Source organism: Arvicola amphibius, chromosome 5, assembly GCF_903992535.2.
Source record: "Arvicola amphibius chromosome 5, mArvAmp1.2, whole genome shotgun sequence".
Taxonomy (NCBI): domain Eukaryota; kingdom Metazoa; phylum Chordata; class Mammalia; order Rodentia; family Cricetidae; genus Arvicola; species Arvicola amphibius.
In genome coordinates this window covers 38,954,306-38,974,658 of record NC_052051.1, presented here as the reverse complement: position 1 = coordinate 38,974,658, position 20,353 = coordinate 38,954,306, and the positions used below count along the sequence as shown (strand labels likewise).

General features: G+C 46.6%; 1 protein-coding gene across 1 annotated transcript in view; it reads right to left on the bottom strand.

Annotated features, from left to right (window-relative positions):
- Jag1 (jagged canonical Notch ligand 1) overlaps nucleotides 1-7,626 on the bottom strand; it is a 34,729-nt gene extending 27,103 nt beyond the window's left edge. The window contains 2 exon segments of the mRNA XM_042055134.1: nucleotides 6,811-7,116; nucleotides 7,546-7,626. Coding sequence (XP_041911068.1) covers nucleotides 6,811-7,116; nucleotides 7,546-7,626 — 387 coding nt within the window.
- Between the last annotated feature and the right edge of the window lie 12,727 nt (nucleotides 7,627-20,353).

Genomic DNA, 20,353 nt, shown 5'->3' with positions numbered 1-20,353 from the left:
GGCCCACATCCTTCACTTCAACAATATTGCTGTAATTAATCCTCTGATTAAATGCATTGATACCAAGAGTTTTGACAGACTTGCACAAGCACTAAACACACATAATACCCACAAACACCACTGCAAAGGAAGGTGCCGTGGAACCAGCTGGCGCAGCAGGATGAACTCAGCTTCATAGTCAAAGCAGAAGGAATCCGTAGACCTTGCATAAGAACTTGTAAGATCAAGCCATCTGTCAGGTTCATCTTGGATTCGAAAGTTGATGGCCAACCCTACCCCAGCTAAAGGGAACAGAACTGTACCACAGCCCCATGGGCTGGCACTATGATCTTTCAATCAAGTGCCTTCCTTTTGGGAGGTGGAAGTGGGCTTGAGTTAGGGTATGGGGCCTGCAGTGACAACTTTGCTCTCCCTTGAGAGCCTGGATTAGAGCTCCTGGTCTCCTGGGGCCTGGGTGCCCTGCCTTCAGAGAAAGGATTCCCTGCAAGGCTTTTATTAAGAGGCATTCTTCCCTCCCACTCCATCCCCACACTATAGATCAACAATCAAGATAATTTGGCAATGATTATTAGTTGCTAGGGAGCTTTAATTTTTTTCCCAGGCCCACGCTTGACCTCTGTACATTCCCCAGCTATATGTCCTAACACTGTGACGCTAGACTATGTGTACCTCATGCCACTCAAGCAGATACCCAGCCACAAATCAGCACATGCTCCCAACCACCCCCAGCAGAGGCCAAGTCCCCAGTCCAAGGAGGGCTTGGAAGGGGCTCAGAAAGGCAAGTTTTAGCTCAATCTTAACTTTATACCCCAAAACCAAACAAAAAATAAATCATGAGTTTCTGGGGTTCAAACAGTAAAAGACTTTGAGGAGTCACCTGGATTTCTTCTTGTGTCCTAAGTCTCCCCAGTAGTAGTCTGGGGGCAAAACAAGAGGCATGATAGTTACCAGATCTTCCATCTGGATTTGCGAGTGAGTCACTTCTAGCCCTTCCCAGCCCGGGGCTCAAGGACATCTGGCAGCATGGCAGCTGACTCCCATTCTTGTGAAGCATCAAACAGGACTGGTCAGCTTTCAGAATGGCCTTTTGGGAGATTTCCATGCAATGTTACCTACAGAAGAGTCCTGGCATCAAAGTCCCCAAGGCATACCACAGTCACCAAGTCGCCGTACCAAGGCTCTGTCACCAGGCACCACCTCCTATCCTCCACACTTGCGCTGCTGGTCTAGGGTTCATTCTTTGTCCTGCCCCACTTCATGGCGGTTACCTTGGCACTGGGCAAAGCAGTAAGCACTTAATTGCCACATTAAGCGGGGGGAGGGGGGAGAGATGTAAGAAACAAAGGTGATTGTGTTGGCAGCTGGGAGCTTCCTTTTCCTGGCAACAGTGGCAGCCAAACCAAGCCCTAAGAAGTGGCTGCCTCCCCTCCTGCCAAGCGGAGGGACACAAACAAACCGCCATCCAAACAGCATGCGTGTGGAGTCCAAAACCCCAGACCACTGCAACAGGCAGGCCCGCCAGAGGCATGCGCATCCTGGGAATGCCCCGAGTGCCAACACAGCCATTGTACATAGCCTGCTGGCCCCAGGTCTGTCAGGGGCCCTGCATGCGCTCTGCTGACTCAACTGTTGCTTCCTGTCACTTGTCCTGTATTAGCAGTATTTCTGGAGAGGCCCCATTCTTCTCTGTAATCCTCACTTCAGTCGGTCCAGCTAGCTCTATTGTCCTGCCTGTGTCTGGGTGGCCAGAGTATAAAATATTCCAGGCACAAAACGTGAAACAAGAAAGGTTTCAGAAAGTCCATGTGTGGGCACGCACAATTCCTGTCTTTTAGGGTTTTGGCAAGGTGAGGGGTGAAAAGGCCACTCCCCCTAGTGCTCGCAAGCTGAGGCTCCCGCCATAGAAAGCAACCATTTCTGCAGGGTTTGACATGTCAATAGAGTGTGATCTGGTGACAAAGGGTGATTTTCTCATCAAAGCCCACCTCAAAGGCTCACCAAGGGGCCCCGGAGCTCATATCCAGATTGGAGACTCTCAATGAGAGGCCCCTAACCCTGTTCCCATCATTACCCTCACCTGTTAGAAAAGCATCCCCCACTGATAATTAAATGCACCAGTTACAAAAGGGTGGCGAGGTTAATAGATAGAATACCGAGAAGCCAGCCAAGCACAACCATCCAGTTCACACAGAGCAAGCCTGAACAAGAAGCCTTTCTACTTATTTACCAAAAGTGCATAGAAACTGGGTTGAGCTGGTAGAAGACTCAGTTTGATTATTTACATGCCCCCTTTAACCACTAGGAGCCACCCTGGGAATGTCTTCCCCACGCATGTGCTACTCCAATAAGAGATGTTACTGACACCATGAATAAGGGCCAAGGCGCTGCCTGTGGGCCAAGGAGTAATCAGAAGCCAGCAGCAGCAGTTTCTGAATTCAAGACCTCCGTACCATGTTAGAATCTTCACTTTCATGCCCCCAGATGTGTCCTCCGGCCCTTGGAAGAAAAGGTTAAGTTGCTTTTGTTCTAATTATTTTTAAAGTATATTTAAGAGCTGGAGTCAAATGCCACTTCTGAGCAGCTTGAATCCCAAAGCCTCAGGTTAAGGGATATGGCTAGCACTCTACCAGGGAAAATTCTCATGACTGTCATTATGGATCATCAAGGTCGCTCTATGCACACACAGAGTTTATGCGCCCTCACATTGTTAATCTAGAAAACCTGACACTGGGACCAAGTCTGGCCCTTCTTCCACAGGAACAGCGCGACTTTGAGCCCGCCCCAGCCTGCCGCCTGCATCCCTGTTTTCACGTGTGAAGCTGTGAAGACAGCTACTGGCCTGGGTCTTGTTCTTTCACAAACAGTCTCTTTCCTCCATGCTAAATTTCCTGCTTGTCCTCTTTCCAAGGAGTCCCTGAAGGTCCTGGCACGTGTAAAGATGTTAGGCTCTCTGGGCAGCTATTCCTCTAACCACATTGCTGCAGCCTCTTTTTCTGACCCCTTCAGCTTCCAACAGCACTGAGCCTAAAGCTTCCCTATTTTCTACAAATGTTCCGAGTCCCCACAGAATTATGGGTGTGGAGCTGGTGGGCTGCAAATTCCTGTAAGTACTGGAGGTTTGAGCAAGTTGCTAAGAAACAAGACAAGGGAGAAGAAAACACAGAGATGGTTATATACCTGCAGGAAAAGGAAAACTATTAGAAACCAAGTAAATCCTTGGGACAGCAGCCTACGCAGGTCACAGCTAGTCTACTGGGCTTGCAAAGCCCCCCGGCCTCAATGTTCCCCCTAAAGCCTAGTATTGCAACATAAACATGTTTGAGGCAGATTTCTTAAAGAAAAAGGATGTTTTCTCCATACATAGATCATCCCTTGTGCTGAACACATACACCAGGGTGCTGTTTGCACACACACTAAGCACACAGGTGAGGTACAGAAAAAGCTAAGTTAAAGAGAACCTTATTCCTCTGCTGCCCATGTGTCCACACACATCTAGAGGAAAGATGGCAGAGAGCATAATTATACCCAAGGACTGGTAATTTACATTCTGTGACTAACCACCTGAAGGCAACTTGACTCTAACCCTGGTTATTTAGTTACTCAGGCTGTAAGTGTGAGAAGGGCTCAAGCTGGCATCCTTTTGCCCGGTTACAATCACATTTCGTTGGCTTTTCCTAAAATAATTAATCTCAGCAAGACTCTGAACGGGGTCAATGGAATTTAAAGATAAAGCCAGATACTACGGTTGTCTCCCCCAAGTCATTACAATTTAGGGCCACCAATGTAGCTATATGACTGAGGTTTTCAAAAACACAAGTAATTACACTAATGCATTTTTAATGAGCAGGCACTCTTGGGATTTTTGAACTAATTCGGGGAGGTGCAAATTAACCATTTCAGTGATTTATTAATGCTTATTCCCAAATCATTTCTTGTTAAGCCCAATTACCTGTCATAATGATGTTCTTATCACCTAGTACCCCAAATTGAGAAGAATAAATCAAACCAGTTGCTGCAAGTTGAGCTCCCTTGCAGCACGGATGACAACACAATCAGAAGCCACCGGCACAATGCTAAAGGACTGGGACCAAGCAGCTGATAGCAAGTGGGATGTAGCCCAAGGGGGATATAACCAAATGTGCTGCTGATGCAGGGAGCCCCACTTCAGAGCATCACTCATGCTGGGTGTAGATTGTGTTTCACATCTGACCAAATCATTTCCTCTTCTTCCTCTCTAGACCACGAACGGGGGCCATGATACCAAACAAAAAGACAAGAATTACATGACCTTCACTGGACTAAGTCTTGCCAACTGCAGTGTTTCCCTTCCCTTGTAAGCCAACTTAGGAGGACTTAGCCCAAATGACAACTGGGCCTGCTTAAGGGGTTGGCAGCTTGTGTGGCTAAGAGGCCAAGGGAGCCTGGAGTTTCTGTTTGCTTTTTAAACTCTGTGTTCTTTCCTTGAATCCTATTATCTACACATCACATTTCACTGTTACCTACCCAAGGGGAAAAAATTTTTTTTTTTAAAATTTGTGGAGCTTGGAGTCAAACCCAGGGCCTGTGAGAATACTAGGCCTATACTCTTACCAGTAAGCCACCCCCTGCCCTGGAGACCAGATTTTTGAAGACAAACTTCTAATGTTAATTACCAAAGTGAATGAAGCTGTGCTCTCTACTCACTAGTGAAGGTTAAGGCTTTCGTGGGAGCTCACTCATCCGGGAGCCATTCTTGAAGGTTACAGACGGCCACGTTTCTCTAACCACACTGAGGAAAATAAACTAAAACAATACACCCAAACTTCAGCTTCCCCTGGGAAGTAGAGCTTGTATTTCACAGGCGGCCTTCTTTGGGGCAGCAGGGTGGAGACTTGCTTATGAGTGATACATGTACTTGACCCAGCTTCAAAAGAACCACATTCGCAGTGCTGACCCAGTGGGTCTCTCTTTCTAGAAAAGTCGACTCTGTTTCATGGCTGGTGACCCGTGGGGCCTGAAGGCACTGAAGAGTACTCAGCGCCTTCAGTGGCAGCAACCTGCTATTCACCCATACCATTTCAGCTCCTTGTCTGTGAAGGGCTCTGCCAGGTGTCAAATGCAGACAGCCACACTTCTAGGTCACTTTTCCCCGGCTAGCTGGAGAAGCAAGCCTGTCTGTTTTCATCCAAGTCATCCTCCCTCTGACCCCTCTCTCCAAAATAAACCTCAGCCAGGCCTGCCGTTTTTTCCACATCACTAATAAGACTCCTTTTATGGTCTTGTGAAAAGCGAGGGGGTCGGACTGATCCTAGGGAGGGTGGAACCACCTGCAGGCCCCTTCCTCCTAAAGTCCAAACACAGTTCAAGGGCAGCCAGCATTCACCCTAAGCTTGGACCCAGCCAGATTGAGAGGTGGCCAACCTCTTTAGCTTAAAGTTCTCCCTAATAGGGGATTAACAAACAAGACAAACATTCTTTGTAAAAGTGAAATCCCACAACAGACACAGCCCGCAGATCTGAGGAGAGCTTCACTTACAGCAGCAAGCCCCTGCCAAAATAAGACCCTTTTAATAGCATGTTTTCGATAACTGTCTTATCGCACCCACGGCAGAGGCCAACTCCTGTAAACGCAGACTTTAAGAGCCAGCTCAACTTCACACACAGACTGAGCCAGACAGGCTCCTCTCCCGCCCCTCTTCAGAGTTTCAAATCACAGCCCAAACCCGCGGGTAGGAGGCAGCAGAGCGCACCCCATCAGAGCACGTGGCGGAAAGCACTCCTCCGGGGCACAGAGCTCCCCCCTCTTACCACCCACCCTCGGAGCTCAAGTTTGGCCAAGCACCAGTCCTGGCAGCGAGTCACGCCTCCTGGACAACGGGCACACCCCCACCATTTCCCTTTCCTCCCCTTCTGCAATCGCACCCATCTTCCTTCCACCCATTTTGGGATGTTGCAAGGGCTTTGCTGCAGAGTCTGCCAGCTGTACGCCGGCCTCAAGCTGTTCCAAGGGCCACGAAGGGAGATGAGGGGGCATGCACTTGCACCCGAAAACACTACTTCCAGCAGGCCGTCCCTTACTAAGCCTTGCCACAGCCCCGGAAGGGCTTGCGGAGGCCGTGTGCCCTCCGGACGAGAGTGTGCGCCCGCCCTTCCCGGGGAAGTTTGCAAACACAGCTGTTCCAGAGCTGGGGAACCGCTGGGAACAAGGCAGCCAGGGCTTCACCAACCAGGGGCGGGAGGAAGGGGCCGGCAGGGGGCGGGGGTTCCCAGACTAAAGCCTAGACACCAGGCGGAGACACCCCTGCAGCCGCCATCCCAGGCTGGGAGAGCGCCCTCCAACACACCAAAATCTCCCCTGAAGTCGCGGGAAACCGGCTCCCCCACACCCTGCAGGAAGGACACACCCGCCCTCGGGGCGGCTCACGGGAAAGGGGAGGGTGCCAACTTGGACAGCGTTCGCAGGGCAGACTGTGCGCAGTCGCCTTCCAGGGCGCTCTGAGTTTTAATTAGTTAAGCAAAGAGATCATCTACAATGACCTCTTAGTTGAGGGCTATTGCAAGTAGTAAGTATAAAACTAACATCCTTGGGTACTCCCCTTTCCCAATCCTCTTCGGCGTCCCCATTTCAGTAGGTTAAGCAAACACCATCGAGGATGGAAGACCCGCCTGTCCCATCTTGTTCAAGGTCTAGCGATAGCATGGGCTCTCACTTGCCACCCAAAAAGCCTCTCCACTTAACGCCAAGTTTCAAGCCAGGGGCTATTAAATCCTTCTCAAGGGAATACAGGACTCGGCCCCGCGTTCGACTCCGTCCGAGAGTCGTTCACTCACCGGCCAGGCGAAACTGAAAGGCAGCACGATGCGATTACGGTCGTTGCCGCGGCTGGCCTTGAGATTGAAGGTGTTGCCTCCAATGACAGGCGTGGACCCTGAGCCGAAGCTGCAGGGTCCGCCTGCCGTAACGCGGGACTGATACTCCTTGAGGCACACTTTGAAGTACGTGTCACACTCGTCGCGGATGCACTTGCGGTCGCCAGGGTTCCGGGCACCGCCGCAGCAGTTCCCATTCTGCAGTTCTCCGTTCACATTCTGCATGGACAGGATCTCCAGCTCAAACTGACCCGAGGCCCCGCACACCTGCCGACGAGGAAGGAAGGTCAACGTCTGAGAAAGTTTTTCTGTCGAAGTGGAGACTCCCTGCGATCCCCCAACCCACCCCCGTGACGCGAAGACTTCGTTGCAAGTGAAAATAACTTTGCAAAACTAGGTTCAGGGCTTGACCTGATTCAGGGGCATAAAAACCAAGCACGGGAAAAATCGGAGAACAGCCCCAAGGGGCCAAGAGCGTGATGAACGCACTCTACCCAGCCTGGAGGAGTTTATCTTTCGAGGCCGGAGTCTTCCCTCTGGGGAGCCGGCGTTCCCAGACCCCCTGCAGCCCCAGGGTCAGGGAGCCTGGTGCCCAAGGACTCGTGAGCCTGCTCTGGGAGCCACAGCCGCCCGTGTCCAGGACGCCACGAGGGAAGGGAGAAGAGTGCGGAGAGGAAGAACGGGAGAGACTCCTACCTTGGCTCGCAGGGCACAGAGCAGGGCGAGCAGAAGGCTCAGGGGGCGCCCGGGCCGGCCGCGCGTCCGTGGGGACCGCATCGCTGCGCCGCGCGCCGCGGGCACTCCGGACGCCGCCGCTGCCGCCGCCGCTAGCGCTGGTGCTCCCGCCGAGGCTGCCGTCGCCGCTGCCCCCGCGGCCGCCGCGTCCCGGCTCTAATATACTCCGTGGATTGGAGCATGCACGACTGGAAAACAACACCACTTTTCAAAAGCCCTTTCAAGAGCAGCGCGTTCCAGAAGGCAAAGAGGCCGGCCTCCTTTTATTATTCTGATCGCTTCTTTGAGGCGCTCCCCCTCCTCTTCCACCTCTCGGCTTTCTTTCCTTCTCTCGCGCTCCCCTTCTTTTATTATTATGATTATGCGCAGCCTTTTATTCCCTTTCAGATCAGCTGCGTGGAACGCGGGGGAGGGAAGGGAAAAAAAAACCTGAGCCTTGCTCGCCGGCCGGCTGCAGGTAACACAATGACGCGTGCCCGCCTGGCTCTCGGAGAGGGACCCGGAGCGCCCGTCTGGGAGTCGCGTCTCTGGCTGGCCACCTCTACCCAGCACGCGAAACAAGGCGCATGCGCGATTGTTAATATTCATAAGGGGCGTGTCCACTTCAGGACACTCCCCTTTCCTCCGGGTTGATGGGGAGGGGAGGAACTTAGAAGGAGTTGGGGGGCTGCGGGATGTACGGGGTGTCTTGGCCGTCTGGGGGGCCCCACACGCAGACCACTGCCCTTGAGACCTCGTGCCAAGAGCAAGGAAGGACCCGGGGGGGACGTGGAGGAGCCCTTGGCTCTGAGCCGCCCGGAGTGCCTCCGCCGGACCGCCCCCTCGGTGCGCGGCCTGGGTGCCCAGGCAAGCCCCAGGTGTAGGCGCCGTGGTGCGGCCCGAGCAGTTGGGGCGGGTGGCTTCCGCCTTCCGAGCCGCCTGCGTCAGCTGCGGCTTTCGCCCCGGGAGGAGGGCCTGCCCACCGGGAGCCCGGGCCGCTCCCAGCGAGCGAGCCCAGAGTTCTGCGCTGGCGGCGGCGAGACTGGCGCGCAGGCCGCCGTCTGCTCGCCCCGCCGAGGCGACCTGGGCAGACGCTGCTGGGAACTTTGTAAAACTTTCCCGGAGCCAGACTTGCCGCAAATTCGAGGGAAAGCCTCGGCCGCGCGCCATCCCTTCCCAAATCCCACTCCGTGGAGCCTCGGAGGGCTCCCAGCTTCCTTTCCAGACCACGCCAGGGCAAAGGCGTGGGGAAGCAGGGGGAGGGGGTGGCGGGCACCCGAGGGCTCTGTTCAGGCTTCGGGAAGGGCTTGCAGAAACGCGGAGAGCTCCGCCAGCCTCCCGCCCCCGCGCAGTGGCGGGATTGCACCTGTAGGCGGCCTCCGTGTTGCTCTCTGGGTGGCAAGGCTCGGCCTGAAAAGAACCTCTCCGCTGTCGCGGGCCACAGAACTTGGCTTCTCGTGGGGCGGGGAGGGGGTGGTGGAAACCGATGCTATTTTCCACCTTGAGTTGGGCCTTGCAATTAGCAGCGACACTCCTGGTCATAATCAAGGTCAAAGGGAACCCACAGGCTGGCCCAAGCCTCTGACAGCCCCTCTCTAGCTGGGTTTAAAGGGAACTCTTTAGGAAAACCGATTTCCATTAAAGGACTGAGGACGAATGGAGTTTCATACCTGCCTTTGGGCCTTTCATGAAGAAAAGTGTGGATTTTCTTAGATAGGTTTCATGCTCTAACCCTTCTCCTAAACAAAGGCATGAGTCAAGGGAAAAAAGTTTCCAACCTGCTGAATTATGACAATAAAGGTAGATATTCGTAGCGATCTACATTATAGAAAGTGCCAGATAACCATTTGGTGGGGTCAAGAAAGCTGATCGGTACATTGGTTCAAGGCTACCCACAGATGGTTCAGCAATCTTGGCGTTTTAATCACCCCCCAAAAGGTGATTTCTTAATGGCAATGCGCCCCATCTTGATCATTCCCCGGGGAATTTAATACGTAACTGGGAAGCACATAGCCAAAATCAGAATGAGTTTGTAACTGGTCACAGAAGCACCTGTCTCAGGCAGCAGTCGCGTGGTCGTTTCTCAATATACCCAGCCCCCTTCCATCAATTATCACTAATGCAAAGATTCAGTTGTTGGCTTTAATGCTATGCAGGCTTTATCTACTAAAGTTTCCAAAAACACAGTAGTCCCCACTTCTCCTTCAACCTCTCACTTTTACCCTTAGTCACCAAGTTAGGGTGCTCAATCACAGTTTTAAAGCAAAGGGTCGGGTGGTATGAAAAAATTACACAGCCCATAAAGGCCACAGAGGTCTTAGAATGTATAATCCTTGAGGTTCACAGGTCTAAAGCTGTCTTAAAGTTTAAAGCTGTATCCAGTAGTCCATGCCACCTGAGGAGGTTGTAGACTCAGGCATTCAGTTGAGAATTTTTGAGCCAGTCACCTGAGTTACATTGAAGAGCTACCTGGCGTTAGTAATCAGTTGTCCTGCTGGTAACAATCCCAGCTTCATGAAAGCTGAGCTCAGTACCTGTGCACCGGTGAGTCTGGCTCACTTCGTAAGTAGGAAAGACTGGTTCTGAGTGCTGAAAAGCACCTAAATAACTCAACAGGAATGTCAGATCACTACTAAAGACCAAACACAGCAAATAGCACAGAGCCCTAGTCCTTTCTGAGCCTGGGAACACATATTTGAGGAAGACAGTTGTGAGTTCCAGGGGATTCTTTCAAAAAATTTCACTTGGGGCTCTTCCAGTGAGCTGGGAGTCCCCCAAGAAGCTAGTTACATTTACTGCAATGGACGCTGGGTGGAAGCTCCATCCTCTACTTCCTTGATCACCCACCCCCGACCTAGAGAATGGGGAACTACTACTAAAAAGATTTCAGATATGGACATTTCCCCTTGCTAGGCCATCATCTGCCTTTGGCCTTTGCTTTCCAACTGTAAATGAATAGTCCAGAAAACATTGCCTTGAAAAATGCCACTTAGCCATCACCCTTACCCCTGAGAGAAAGGAGGGGCTCAGAGCCAGATACCCTTGGACCTGTTGCACGTGTCTGGATATCTTTTGTCATTTTTTAAAAAGATGATGCCTCATTTTTTTTCCCACAAAATGTGCCCCCACCTTTACTGAATCATCCCCCAAAAGTACTGATTTCCAACAGGGCTTACCAAGAAACCTTCTAGTTATAATGATTGTATATTAAACCGTTTCATCAACAGAAATCCTTAATCAACACTGATAAGAATCAGCTAATCAATATTTATTGAGAAGTAACTGCTGCATGCAGCAGCATGGATGATCTAAAGGATGTCACGTGAAGGGAAACAAGCCAGGCACCAAGAGTACAGCATGTGTGAGTTCCTTTATACACAGCTCCAGAACAGGAAAAACTAGTCTCCTGTGAAAAATGAAGTATGGTAAGGGTGGTGGGTGGCTGGAGATTTGACGAGCTTGATGCTTTCCTGAGCGTGAGATAAGGCTCCTATCTGTGTCTTAATAGGGGTCGGGTGACGCAGGTGTCTGCATTATCAACTTCCATTAACAAGCACATTTGAAATCAGTGCCAGTCATTATTTGCCTAAGAAAAGATTGAAAGATTGAGAGTCCCCCCCCCCATAACTTATGCCAATACAAAAGCATTTAGGGAATATTTGAAATGACACCTACAATGAAACTTCAAATGCATAAAACGTAGAGAATGCCTAGGTGGCTAGCTATACTGCCTTAGAGCCTAGCACTTGGGAAGCATTCGGAGTCAGCATGGTCTATACGCTGAGATTCTATCTCAGACAGAGAATGAAGAGAGGTGCTAGGTGGAGGGGATCAATGAGTCTAGGGAATAGACTTGTTCACTGTAAAGTTTCTTTAAATTTCTCTTTGAAATGTCAATTATAAAATGCTGAGGAAGTAATTATTGATATGCCTGATATTATCCAAAGTTCCAAGAACATGGAAGAAACCACCCAAACACTGGACCTCAGCAGGGTAGAGCAAAGCATACATATTCCAGGACTGACTGGCAGGGGTGTCGATGGAGGTAGTAACCAAAGCACACGACTCTTTCCCCCCAATTCTTTGTCCTTCTAATTCTTTTCTTCATTGTAGTAAATAGTAAAGTCCAAATTAAAGAGAAGGAATATATAATGCACCCTTTAAAATCTTTTATCTTGCTTGTAGACTATGTTTTATGTGTATGTCTATTTAGCCTGCATGTGTGTATATTCACTACATGCATGTCTAGGGTCTAATGACATCATAAAATTGCATCCGATACCCGGGACCTGGAATTATGGATACCTGTAAACCACACTGTGGCTTCTGGGAACTGAACCCAGCTGCTCTGAAACCATCTCTCAAGCTTCTCTAGCCTTGTTTGCAGAAAAGTTACTACATCCTTTCAAGTCCTAGTCTATGGAGTTAATATCTCTCTGTCTCTTTTCAGCAGAGAAAAAGGATACTTACATATCCTGCAAGGTCCTCTCGTCCTATGATGGGTCACTGCCTCAGACTCTTGGTCAAGCCTACCAGAAATTCTGCCCAGTCTCTACAGGTAAGCACAAATTTTCCATATATGTCCGTGTCCCTGGATTCTTCTCATTCTTCCTCATTACAAGAAATTGTACATAGAAAAAACCCCTACCACCTAAGGTTGGACTACACATGAAACAGTAAAAGTCAGGTTAAAGTAATAGTTCCCACAGCAATCATAAATAAGGCACGAGTTTACCCACCAAGTATAAATTAAGAGCAAACTTATTTTCCAAAGTTTTATTTTACATACACAAAAATATCTGAATTAATTTTCTTTTGGAAACAAAAGCTGTAAATCTGTTGCATTATCAAGACTAATTTAGTGTGAGGCTATTTTAAATTTCCTTTTTGTATGGCCCTGAGTGGATATCATTATAATTTTTCCTGCCCTGGCCCAGGTGTGCCTCACACTCACCGTCAATGTGAACAGAGTTTTGTTTCCATGTTCTCTTTAACAAACCATCACAGAAAATCTCTCTAAACATGAGATGCAGAACTTAGGCAGTGTGGGACTAATGTCTCCATTTTATTTTTTATTATCCATTGTTCTCATTGATATTTTACCACTTTTGGAGCTATGGGGATAAATGGTCCTGCTTATAAAGTCTCCCATTTTTTTCTTAGAATTGAGCCTTTGAGGGGAAAAATATCCTGAGTATAAGTTGCTGTCGAGTTCTATGTTCACAAAGCACCTAGAAATGTTCCCTGGTCCTTCTCTGTGGCACGGGTGTAAGGAGGTGCCCCAACGGTGGATGGCACCTGACTGATTTGATGACCTGGTTCATAAAAATCCTATGGTACTTTGCTTTTATAACCCAAACTGAGCCATTTGTTCAAGTGACCGATTTAAATGCTCTTAGAAACCTTGCAGCTCCTAAAAGGAACCTAAAGAAATTTGCGCTTCCGGAAGCAGGTAGCGTTTGAACACTGACAGAGCCCAGTGCATGCTGGGAGTGTGTTTTCACCCCACTTGCAGGCAGGTTTTCCAAAGAAATACAGAACGAAACCTATGTCTATGTCTAAGGGGTTGGGGGGTGGGAGTTGCTGGAACCTGAGAACAAGAGACTTGAATATATTGAGTTATCTGGGAAAATTTCCAAAACATGTAAATTTGAGTGTCAAAGAAAAAATGATTACACCTGCCAGTGGTCATAGTGTTTCATGTTTGGGTTAATGTTTCCCAATAAATTACAACTCTGTGTCTGTGTTTGACACTTCTGTTCTCAAGCCAGTAGTCTCTTTAACTGATAGGTGCTCCAATTTAGAAGTTATTATGAATATCAAAATGGGATGATTGTAACATTTATGTTTAATTTTCTCATTTGGAAGGTAAATCATTTTTATGGTTGTTTTATAACAAGAGTGCGTAAGGACAGTTAAATAAATATTAGCAAGCATAGGGATATTGATCCAGTATAAATGCCTATCTCTTCAGTGCTGCCATAATATGTTTGCTGATACATAGATTTTTTTTTATAAACATCATTCAGAAATTATTTCAGGACAATGGAAAAATTCCTTTTTCTTTTGTCAGTAAAGGCATAGAAATTTTTTAAATGGCAATGAAGGAGGAAATTTGATTTCCAGAAGATTATTATTTTATGCACTGAAGTAATGATATTTTTCTTAAAGTCAGTTAGAAACTGGAGAAATCAACTATTTTTGTGAAGAGGAACTTAGGAGATTTTTTTTTTCTACTAGACCACACATGTAACATGCCTTAATAGTGCAATTTGCCCATGGTCAGAGCTGCATTACTAAAATTATAAGGGTTTGGCAGTTAAGCAAGCAACACCCACAGTCCCTACATAGTTCTCACTAGCCTCTTAATATTTCTGGAAGACTCTTCTCTGGTTTGGGAGCTAGGTTTTGTTCTTAAACTGTAGTAAAGTACTCATAACCAAGTTTACCATACTGAACTATTTTTAAGTTTGATGGTGTTTAGAGCATTGATGTTGTGCAATAATCTCTAAAAGCTTTCCATGTTGCAAAACTGAAAGTCAACCCATTAAATACCTCCCTTTGTCTTCCCTCTTCCCTTGGGCACCTGGCAACAACCATTTAACCCTCTGTCACTAGGTACTCCATATAAAGTGGCTGCCTACAGCGTCTATATCTGATTTCACTTAGCAAGTGTTCCCAAGGTCCATGCACACTGCAGTATGTGTGAGGACCCTCCCCTTCTGCTGGGGTGTAGCTCCTCAGTAGAATGGGTTCCATTTATGGTAATTATTGCAAAACAAAGCAAGATTTATCTCAATTTTTTTTTAAAAAAGTGTGTGTGTGTGTGTGTGTGTGTGTGTGTGTGTGTGGTGGGCATATGTGCACATGCAGGTAATTGCCCCCATGTGTATACAGCCAGAGGCTGGAGTTGATATTTGATGACTCAATCCATCTCTCTCTCCAGTTTATTTTTGAGGCAGAGTGAGTATCTCTTACTGAACAGTGAACTCATGATTTAACAAGACTGGCTAGCCGTGGTGTCTGGGGATTCCTCTGTCTTCCACACAGTTGGTGTTACAGGCAAACATCACCACATCTAGGCCTTATGTGGGGGGTGAGGATCTGAATTCGGGTCCCCGTGATTGCACTTTTCTCACTGAGTCATCTCTCCAACCCCTACTTTCTATCGTTTAAGGCTGATGTCATTACGTTTGAATTATGCATTTTTTTCTAATACATTCTCTTGTGATGGACAGTTGAGTTGTGCCCAACATTTGGCTTTTTTGGATAATTCTGTTTTGTTGGGTATAAAATATCTCTTTATGAAATCCCTGATTTCAATTCTTTTGGGCATGTACTGGATACCATGTCTAAGTGTAATACTGACCAAGTGGGTTGTGTCATGCTTAAGAAAGGGCAATGTAAGGTCCTAATATAAAGACCTTTAAGGAGAGCAGCTGAAGGACTTAGGAGAGGGTCCAACTGGAAAAGAGGGGAAAGGAAGCCTAGTGTGTTAGACAGACTGACAAGTAAGATGACTTGAAATTCTGCAATGGCATATTGGGCTCGGTGGATGGAGGTTGCATGAAATTTGACTTTTAACTCAATAGAAAGACAATTTGTTTCTGTAACCAGCCAGGATACAGTGATTTCTTGCCATCAATTGTAATCAAGCAGAGGTTTCTCTGGACTATTGTAAAAAGAAAGTGAGAACAAGAGAATCTCTGTCATGACTGGGAGGTTGTGCTGGGGAATTTCCTAGGAATCAGATCCGCACACAAAGAATATCTAGCAACAAGCCTTCTCATACTCTACCCAACTTGCTCCTCTGAATGCAGTCTCAGAATCAAGAGTATTGGCATCTACCTGGCATCTACCTATAATTCCTACCTTGTGGGACTGAAGAAAGGGATCAAGAGTTCAAGTCTAGTCCAAACTACCTAATTAATGAGTTCCCAACCATGTCTGAAAAAAAAAAAGCCAACCAGAATCTTGGGAATCTCAGGTCTTTGTTCCAGAACTCTCTGAGTCAGAACCTGCAATTATATAAGATGCTCATGTGATTTGTATGCATGTTAATGTTTAAGAAGCCATGGCCTAATAATATACAAGGAGCCCAGTCTTCCAGAATTGTGTTGCTTGTACTGCTCTTTCTACGAGCCATTCTCTCTCAGTCAGCAGAGAATTGTAGACAAATGAACAAACCCAGCTGAGGTCAGCTGAATGGATCTTGGTCAGCAGAATCTTCCACTCAACCGATACTCTTGTGAGAATTAACAACTGGTTCTTTTAAATTAGGCTTAGAGCTGGTTTGTTGGATAACATCATTTCAGCAATAGATCCTTCCTCTGTGGCTGAAATTAAAAACAAGACAGACAAACAAACAAAAAACCAAAACCAAACAGAACTGCAAAGTGTCAGCTCTTACCATTCAATGGAAGATCATTGTCACTAGTGAGCTTCTGAGAGCTACATGCATCTCTGGGTAACCAAACTAAATTCAACAACCTCTACTTGAGCCAGCAAAGAGTGAAAATGGCATCACTATAGACTTGTTCTGCTTAGTGTATCTAAGCTATTTTCAGGCCTCTCTGCAGCAAATCTTGACTTAAACTTTTGTAACCAAATTTTTAAACTAATGTGATTGACGAAAGCTCTCTGTCCTTCCTGTAATAGATGCTGTGTGTTCCCCAGAGCATGGAGAACTCTTTCAGTCAATAGACTGAGTTCTCATGTTCTTGTGCAATTCAGTTACAAAAGGGGGTAGGATGGTAAACTTTCCAATCATCAGTTGGGTGGGTTCCCAACCTGTAGTTGTTATTGTAATTACATCATTCCAGGCAATGTTACATAAACTGACGGAATAAGTGTGCCAAAAGAGAGCTGTTGCTTCCATGCATACTAAATCAAATATAACTGGAGGAAAACAAATATGAGGAGCTAAAAGTAGATTCTCATTGAATAAACGTGACTAAGGCAACTTTAACAGAATTGAAAATGTCTTAAAAATAGAGAACAGAGTTTGCATTCTGACTACTATGCATTTTACTTCCATTTCAGTTTAAGGAACGAACACTAAAAAGATGATGTATTATCTATGTAATTGGATGCAATCCTACCACTGTAATTTAAAAAAAATTGTCTTATGTTAAAAGATGCGCCGACAAATATCAATTTGCATGTTTTCTGTTGAAGTGAAGCATTTGTGTATCATCTTTTACGATACCATTTATTTTTATTTTTATTTTTTTTGTTTTTTTTCGAGACAGGGTTTCTCTGCAGCTTTAGAGCCTGTCCTGGGAGCTAGCTCTTGTAGACCAGGCTGGTCTCGAACTCAAAGAGATCCGCCTGCCTCTGCCTCCCGAGTGCTGGGATTAAAGGCGTGCGCCACCACTGCCCGGCTTACGATACCATTTTTAACCAGTGTTTTTGATTAACAAACCAATTACAAGTGATGATTGTATCACTTCAGGAGGTTTTAGTCTATGACTGGAGTCTGGACCAGTGCCTGACATATATAACAGAAACACAATTACCAGCTGTTGAACGAATCTGTTTTAGATGGCTGGCAATATACATCATAACAAAAGCAAACGTGCTTTCACACACCAATGTGTTTTAATACTGACATTTAAGAACCAGCAACCTAGAAGAAGGACTGTCTCAGTAATTCTGCAAATCTAAGTATTGCTTCTTTATAAAAGACTTTAAATAGAAGCAGAAAATTCAGGAGTTTGCCATTATTGACTATGCCCTACTAGCATGTAGAAGCATCATTCAGGAAGGCTTCTAATTGTGAAACTAAACTTACAGAATCCTAGAATTTACATTGCTAACAAGGTCCTTCTGTAAAAGCCCAAACTCTGAGAGTCACCAACCTACTAATCCCTGAAGTGGATAATAGCTAAGGCCATCTGCCTCTCCCTCTGGCCATGCACATCCCAGACCATTTAATTCCTTCAAATGGCACACCTGATTGGACATTTGACTTCTGTGTCTTCCCAACCAGTTTCCAGCTGTCTGGAACAGACAGTGAGACAACTGAGGTGCGCAATCCTGGGTCATTTGTGAAGCACAATAGTGTCATTTTCTTGTTTGATGTAACCCCACAGCAACACTCGAAAAGTGACAGTAATATACCCACGTTACAGACGGGAGGACATCTGTGACATTCTGAACTGAGGATCAGAAGGACAGACCCTTGTATACCCACTTTACTCCACAGACTTATGTAGCTGGTAATCAGTGGCCTAAGTGTCATGGTGGATTGAATGAGACCTGAGGGCCTTATTTTTTCCATAGTAACAGCGAAGGCTCTGGGTTACTATGCAGTTAGGGTGGACAATTAAATCTAGAGTAGAAATTCTTAGACTCTAATCTGCAGGCAAACCATGTGGACATCTTACTAAAATGCAGATTCTTATTCTATAGGAGGAGGGAAGGCCCAAGGTGAGATCCTGCATGTCTCACAAGCTGCTCAGTGATGGTGAGACTGCAGGTCTCAGATGATGCTTGTAAATCCTAGCAGCACCAGGGCAGACCCTGGATGTCTGCGGGCAGAAAAGAGAGCTAGTGCTTTAAGCAGATCACACCCACAAGATAATTTGCCTTTCTTTCTTTCTTTCTTTCTTTCTTTCTTTCTTTCTTTCTTTCTTTCTTTCTTTCTCAATTTAAAGAAGGAACAGGAAATTTCCTATTTTAAAAAAATGAGTTCATATCCATAGAGGTGCTCCAAAGGCCATGATTTCTAGTGGGTGGATCTCTGTTCACTTCAGAGGCATGCACAGGGAATCTGCTTGGTCCTCCTAATTACCATCGAAACCAAAACAGAGTCTGGAATTTGAGTGGAGAGCCTGGAAGTGCTTCAAGCTTTAAAACTCTTTCTTAATTTCCAGCCTATCACTGGCTTATTTTCCAGTTTTACACCTTAATGTTTTTCCTCACTGACCTGGGTTTGGTTGTTTAAACCTTTAACCTCAGCCCTTGGGAAGCAGATACATGTGGATCAATGTGAGTTCGAAGTCATCTTGGTATTCTTTCAAGAACTTGAGCTAAGGATACATAGAGAGACTTTGTCTCAAAAGTCAACCAATCAAGCAAACAAACAAACAAAAAGCCTAAAAATCTTCCCATTGTAGTTATTTTTCCTGTGCTAGTGGCTGTGTGGACCTAGAGCCTCATGTGTGCCACAAATAAGTGTTTGTAAAAGGTGTGTGTGTGTGTGTGTGTGTGTGTGTGTGTGTGTGTGTGTGTGTGTTTGTGTGGGCAGTTGCCCTTAGACTCCAGTCAGATGTCTGTGAGCTGGAGTTACAGTTGGGTTGTAGCCGCCCAACATGGGTGCTGGGAATGGAACTTGAGTACTCTGGAATGGTATTACCCGATGGTAAGCCTTTATCTGCTCTCTAGTCCCTTCTTGTTACTTTTTATAGCAAAGTCTCACTAAGTTGCCCAGGCTAGCTTTGAATTCACTCTGTAGTCCAGGCAGGACCTTCTGTTTCAGCCACTCATGTTGCTAGAATTATAGGTCTTTGCCACCAGACCCGTCTGAAATTCTTCTTGGTGTAGTATTCTGTGAGCTTTGGCAAATGCGGTCTAGACACAGGGCATTCCCATCTTGCTCAATTTCCTGCTGTTGCTCCTAGGTAAAAGTCCCTTCCCCTAGATGCTATAGTTCTACCTTTTATAGAATGTCCCATGAATAGAATCAGACAACTGTGGCCTTTTAAGTCGGACTCTTTGACTCAGCAGAAAGTACTCATGATTAACATATGTTTTTGCATGTGTTAGTAAGTTCTATCCTTTTAAATTTATGAATGACATGCTAATACCACAGTTTGTCTACCTCTAATTGAGAGATCGTAACATTTCATCCTTTATTTCTAATGAATACAGCTGCTAGAACCACTTGTGCATAGGCTTTTGCTTAAACACAATTCTTATTTCTCCTAGATAAGAATCAAGGAATAGCCTTATTTGGTCACTTGGTAAGAAAACGACAAGCTGTTTTCCCAATGGCTATACCATTTAGCATTCATCCTAGAGACTTCTCATTGTTACTTCTGAGATCTGCTGGCCTCTGACCACGGGGCGCATTTCACTTTGGGGGCCTCAGTGAGGAGCTGCTGTGAGCAAGAGCCACCCAAGAGAATGTTGAGATCAGAGGTTTGGGGAAAGCTGGAGAGGCTGGGTTCCTTTCTCTAGTCCCTTCCTAGGTCCATCTGTTGAGATCTTCATGGCTGTTTTTTGCCTGTGTCTTTGAGTCCACCTTTCCCCCAGGAAGTATGCAGTCCTCCAACACCACCCTTGTGGCTAGGTAATGTGTCTTTGAGAGACGCTCCTCCCCACCTGAAAAGACTGAAATGTTCTGAGATCAATCCTCAACACACAACACACTTACCACTGACAGACCTCTAGCAGTTTTATTCTCCTGTCCTTCGTTGGGCAGCTGCAGGGCCAGCCCCTTGTCCCAGCTCAGCCCCTGTATGTTAACCTGAAAGCTATTCATATCATTTAACCTAGATGAAAATCCTCTCGTGCTCCTGTGCTCCCCCCTGCTCCCTGAAGTACAGTCTGCCAAGGTAAACCTGGGCTTAAGTCCTATATTATAGAAAGAAGATGAGAAATGTTACAGGTTTCCACGCTCTATTCAAGACACAGACTCTTTCCTAATCTAGAAGCGATGAGTCCTCACCCCTGTTGGGCTTTCTGAGAAAAATGACACTTGGGATTTTTTTTTTGTCTGTACATTCATTTCTGAAAAGACCATCATTGAGCAGAGGTAAACTCGAGCTGGCTTGAGGGGAGCTGT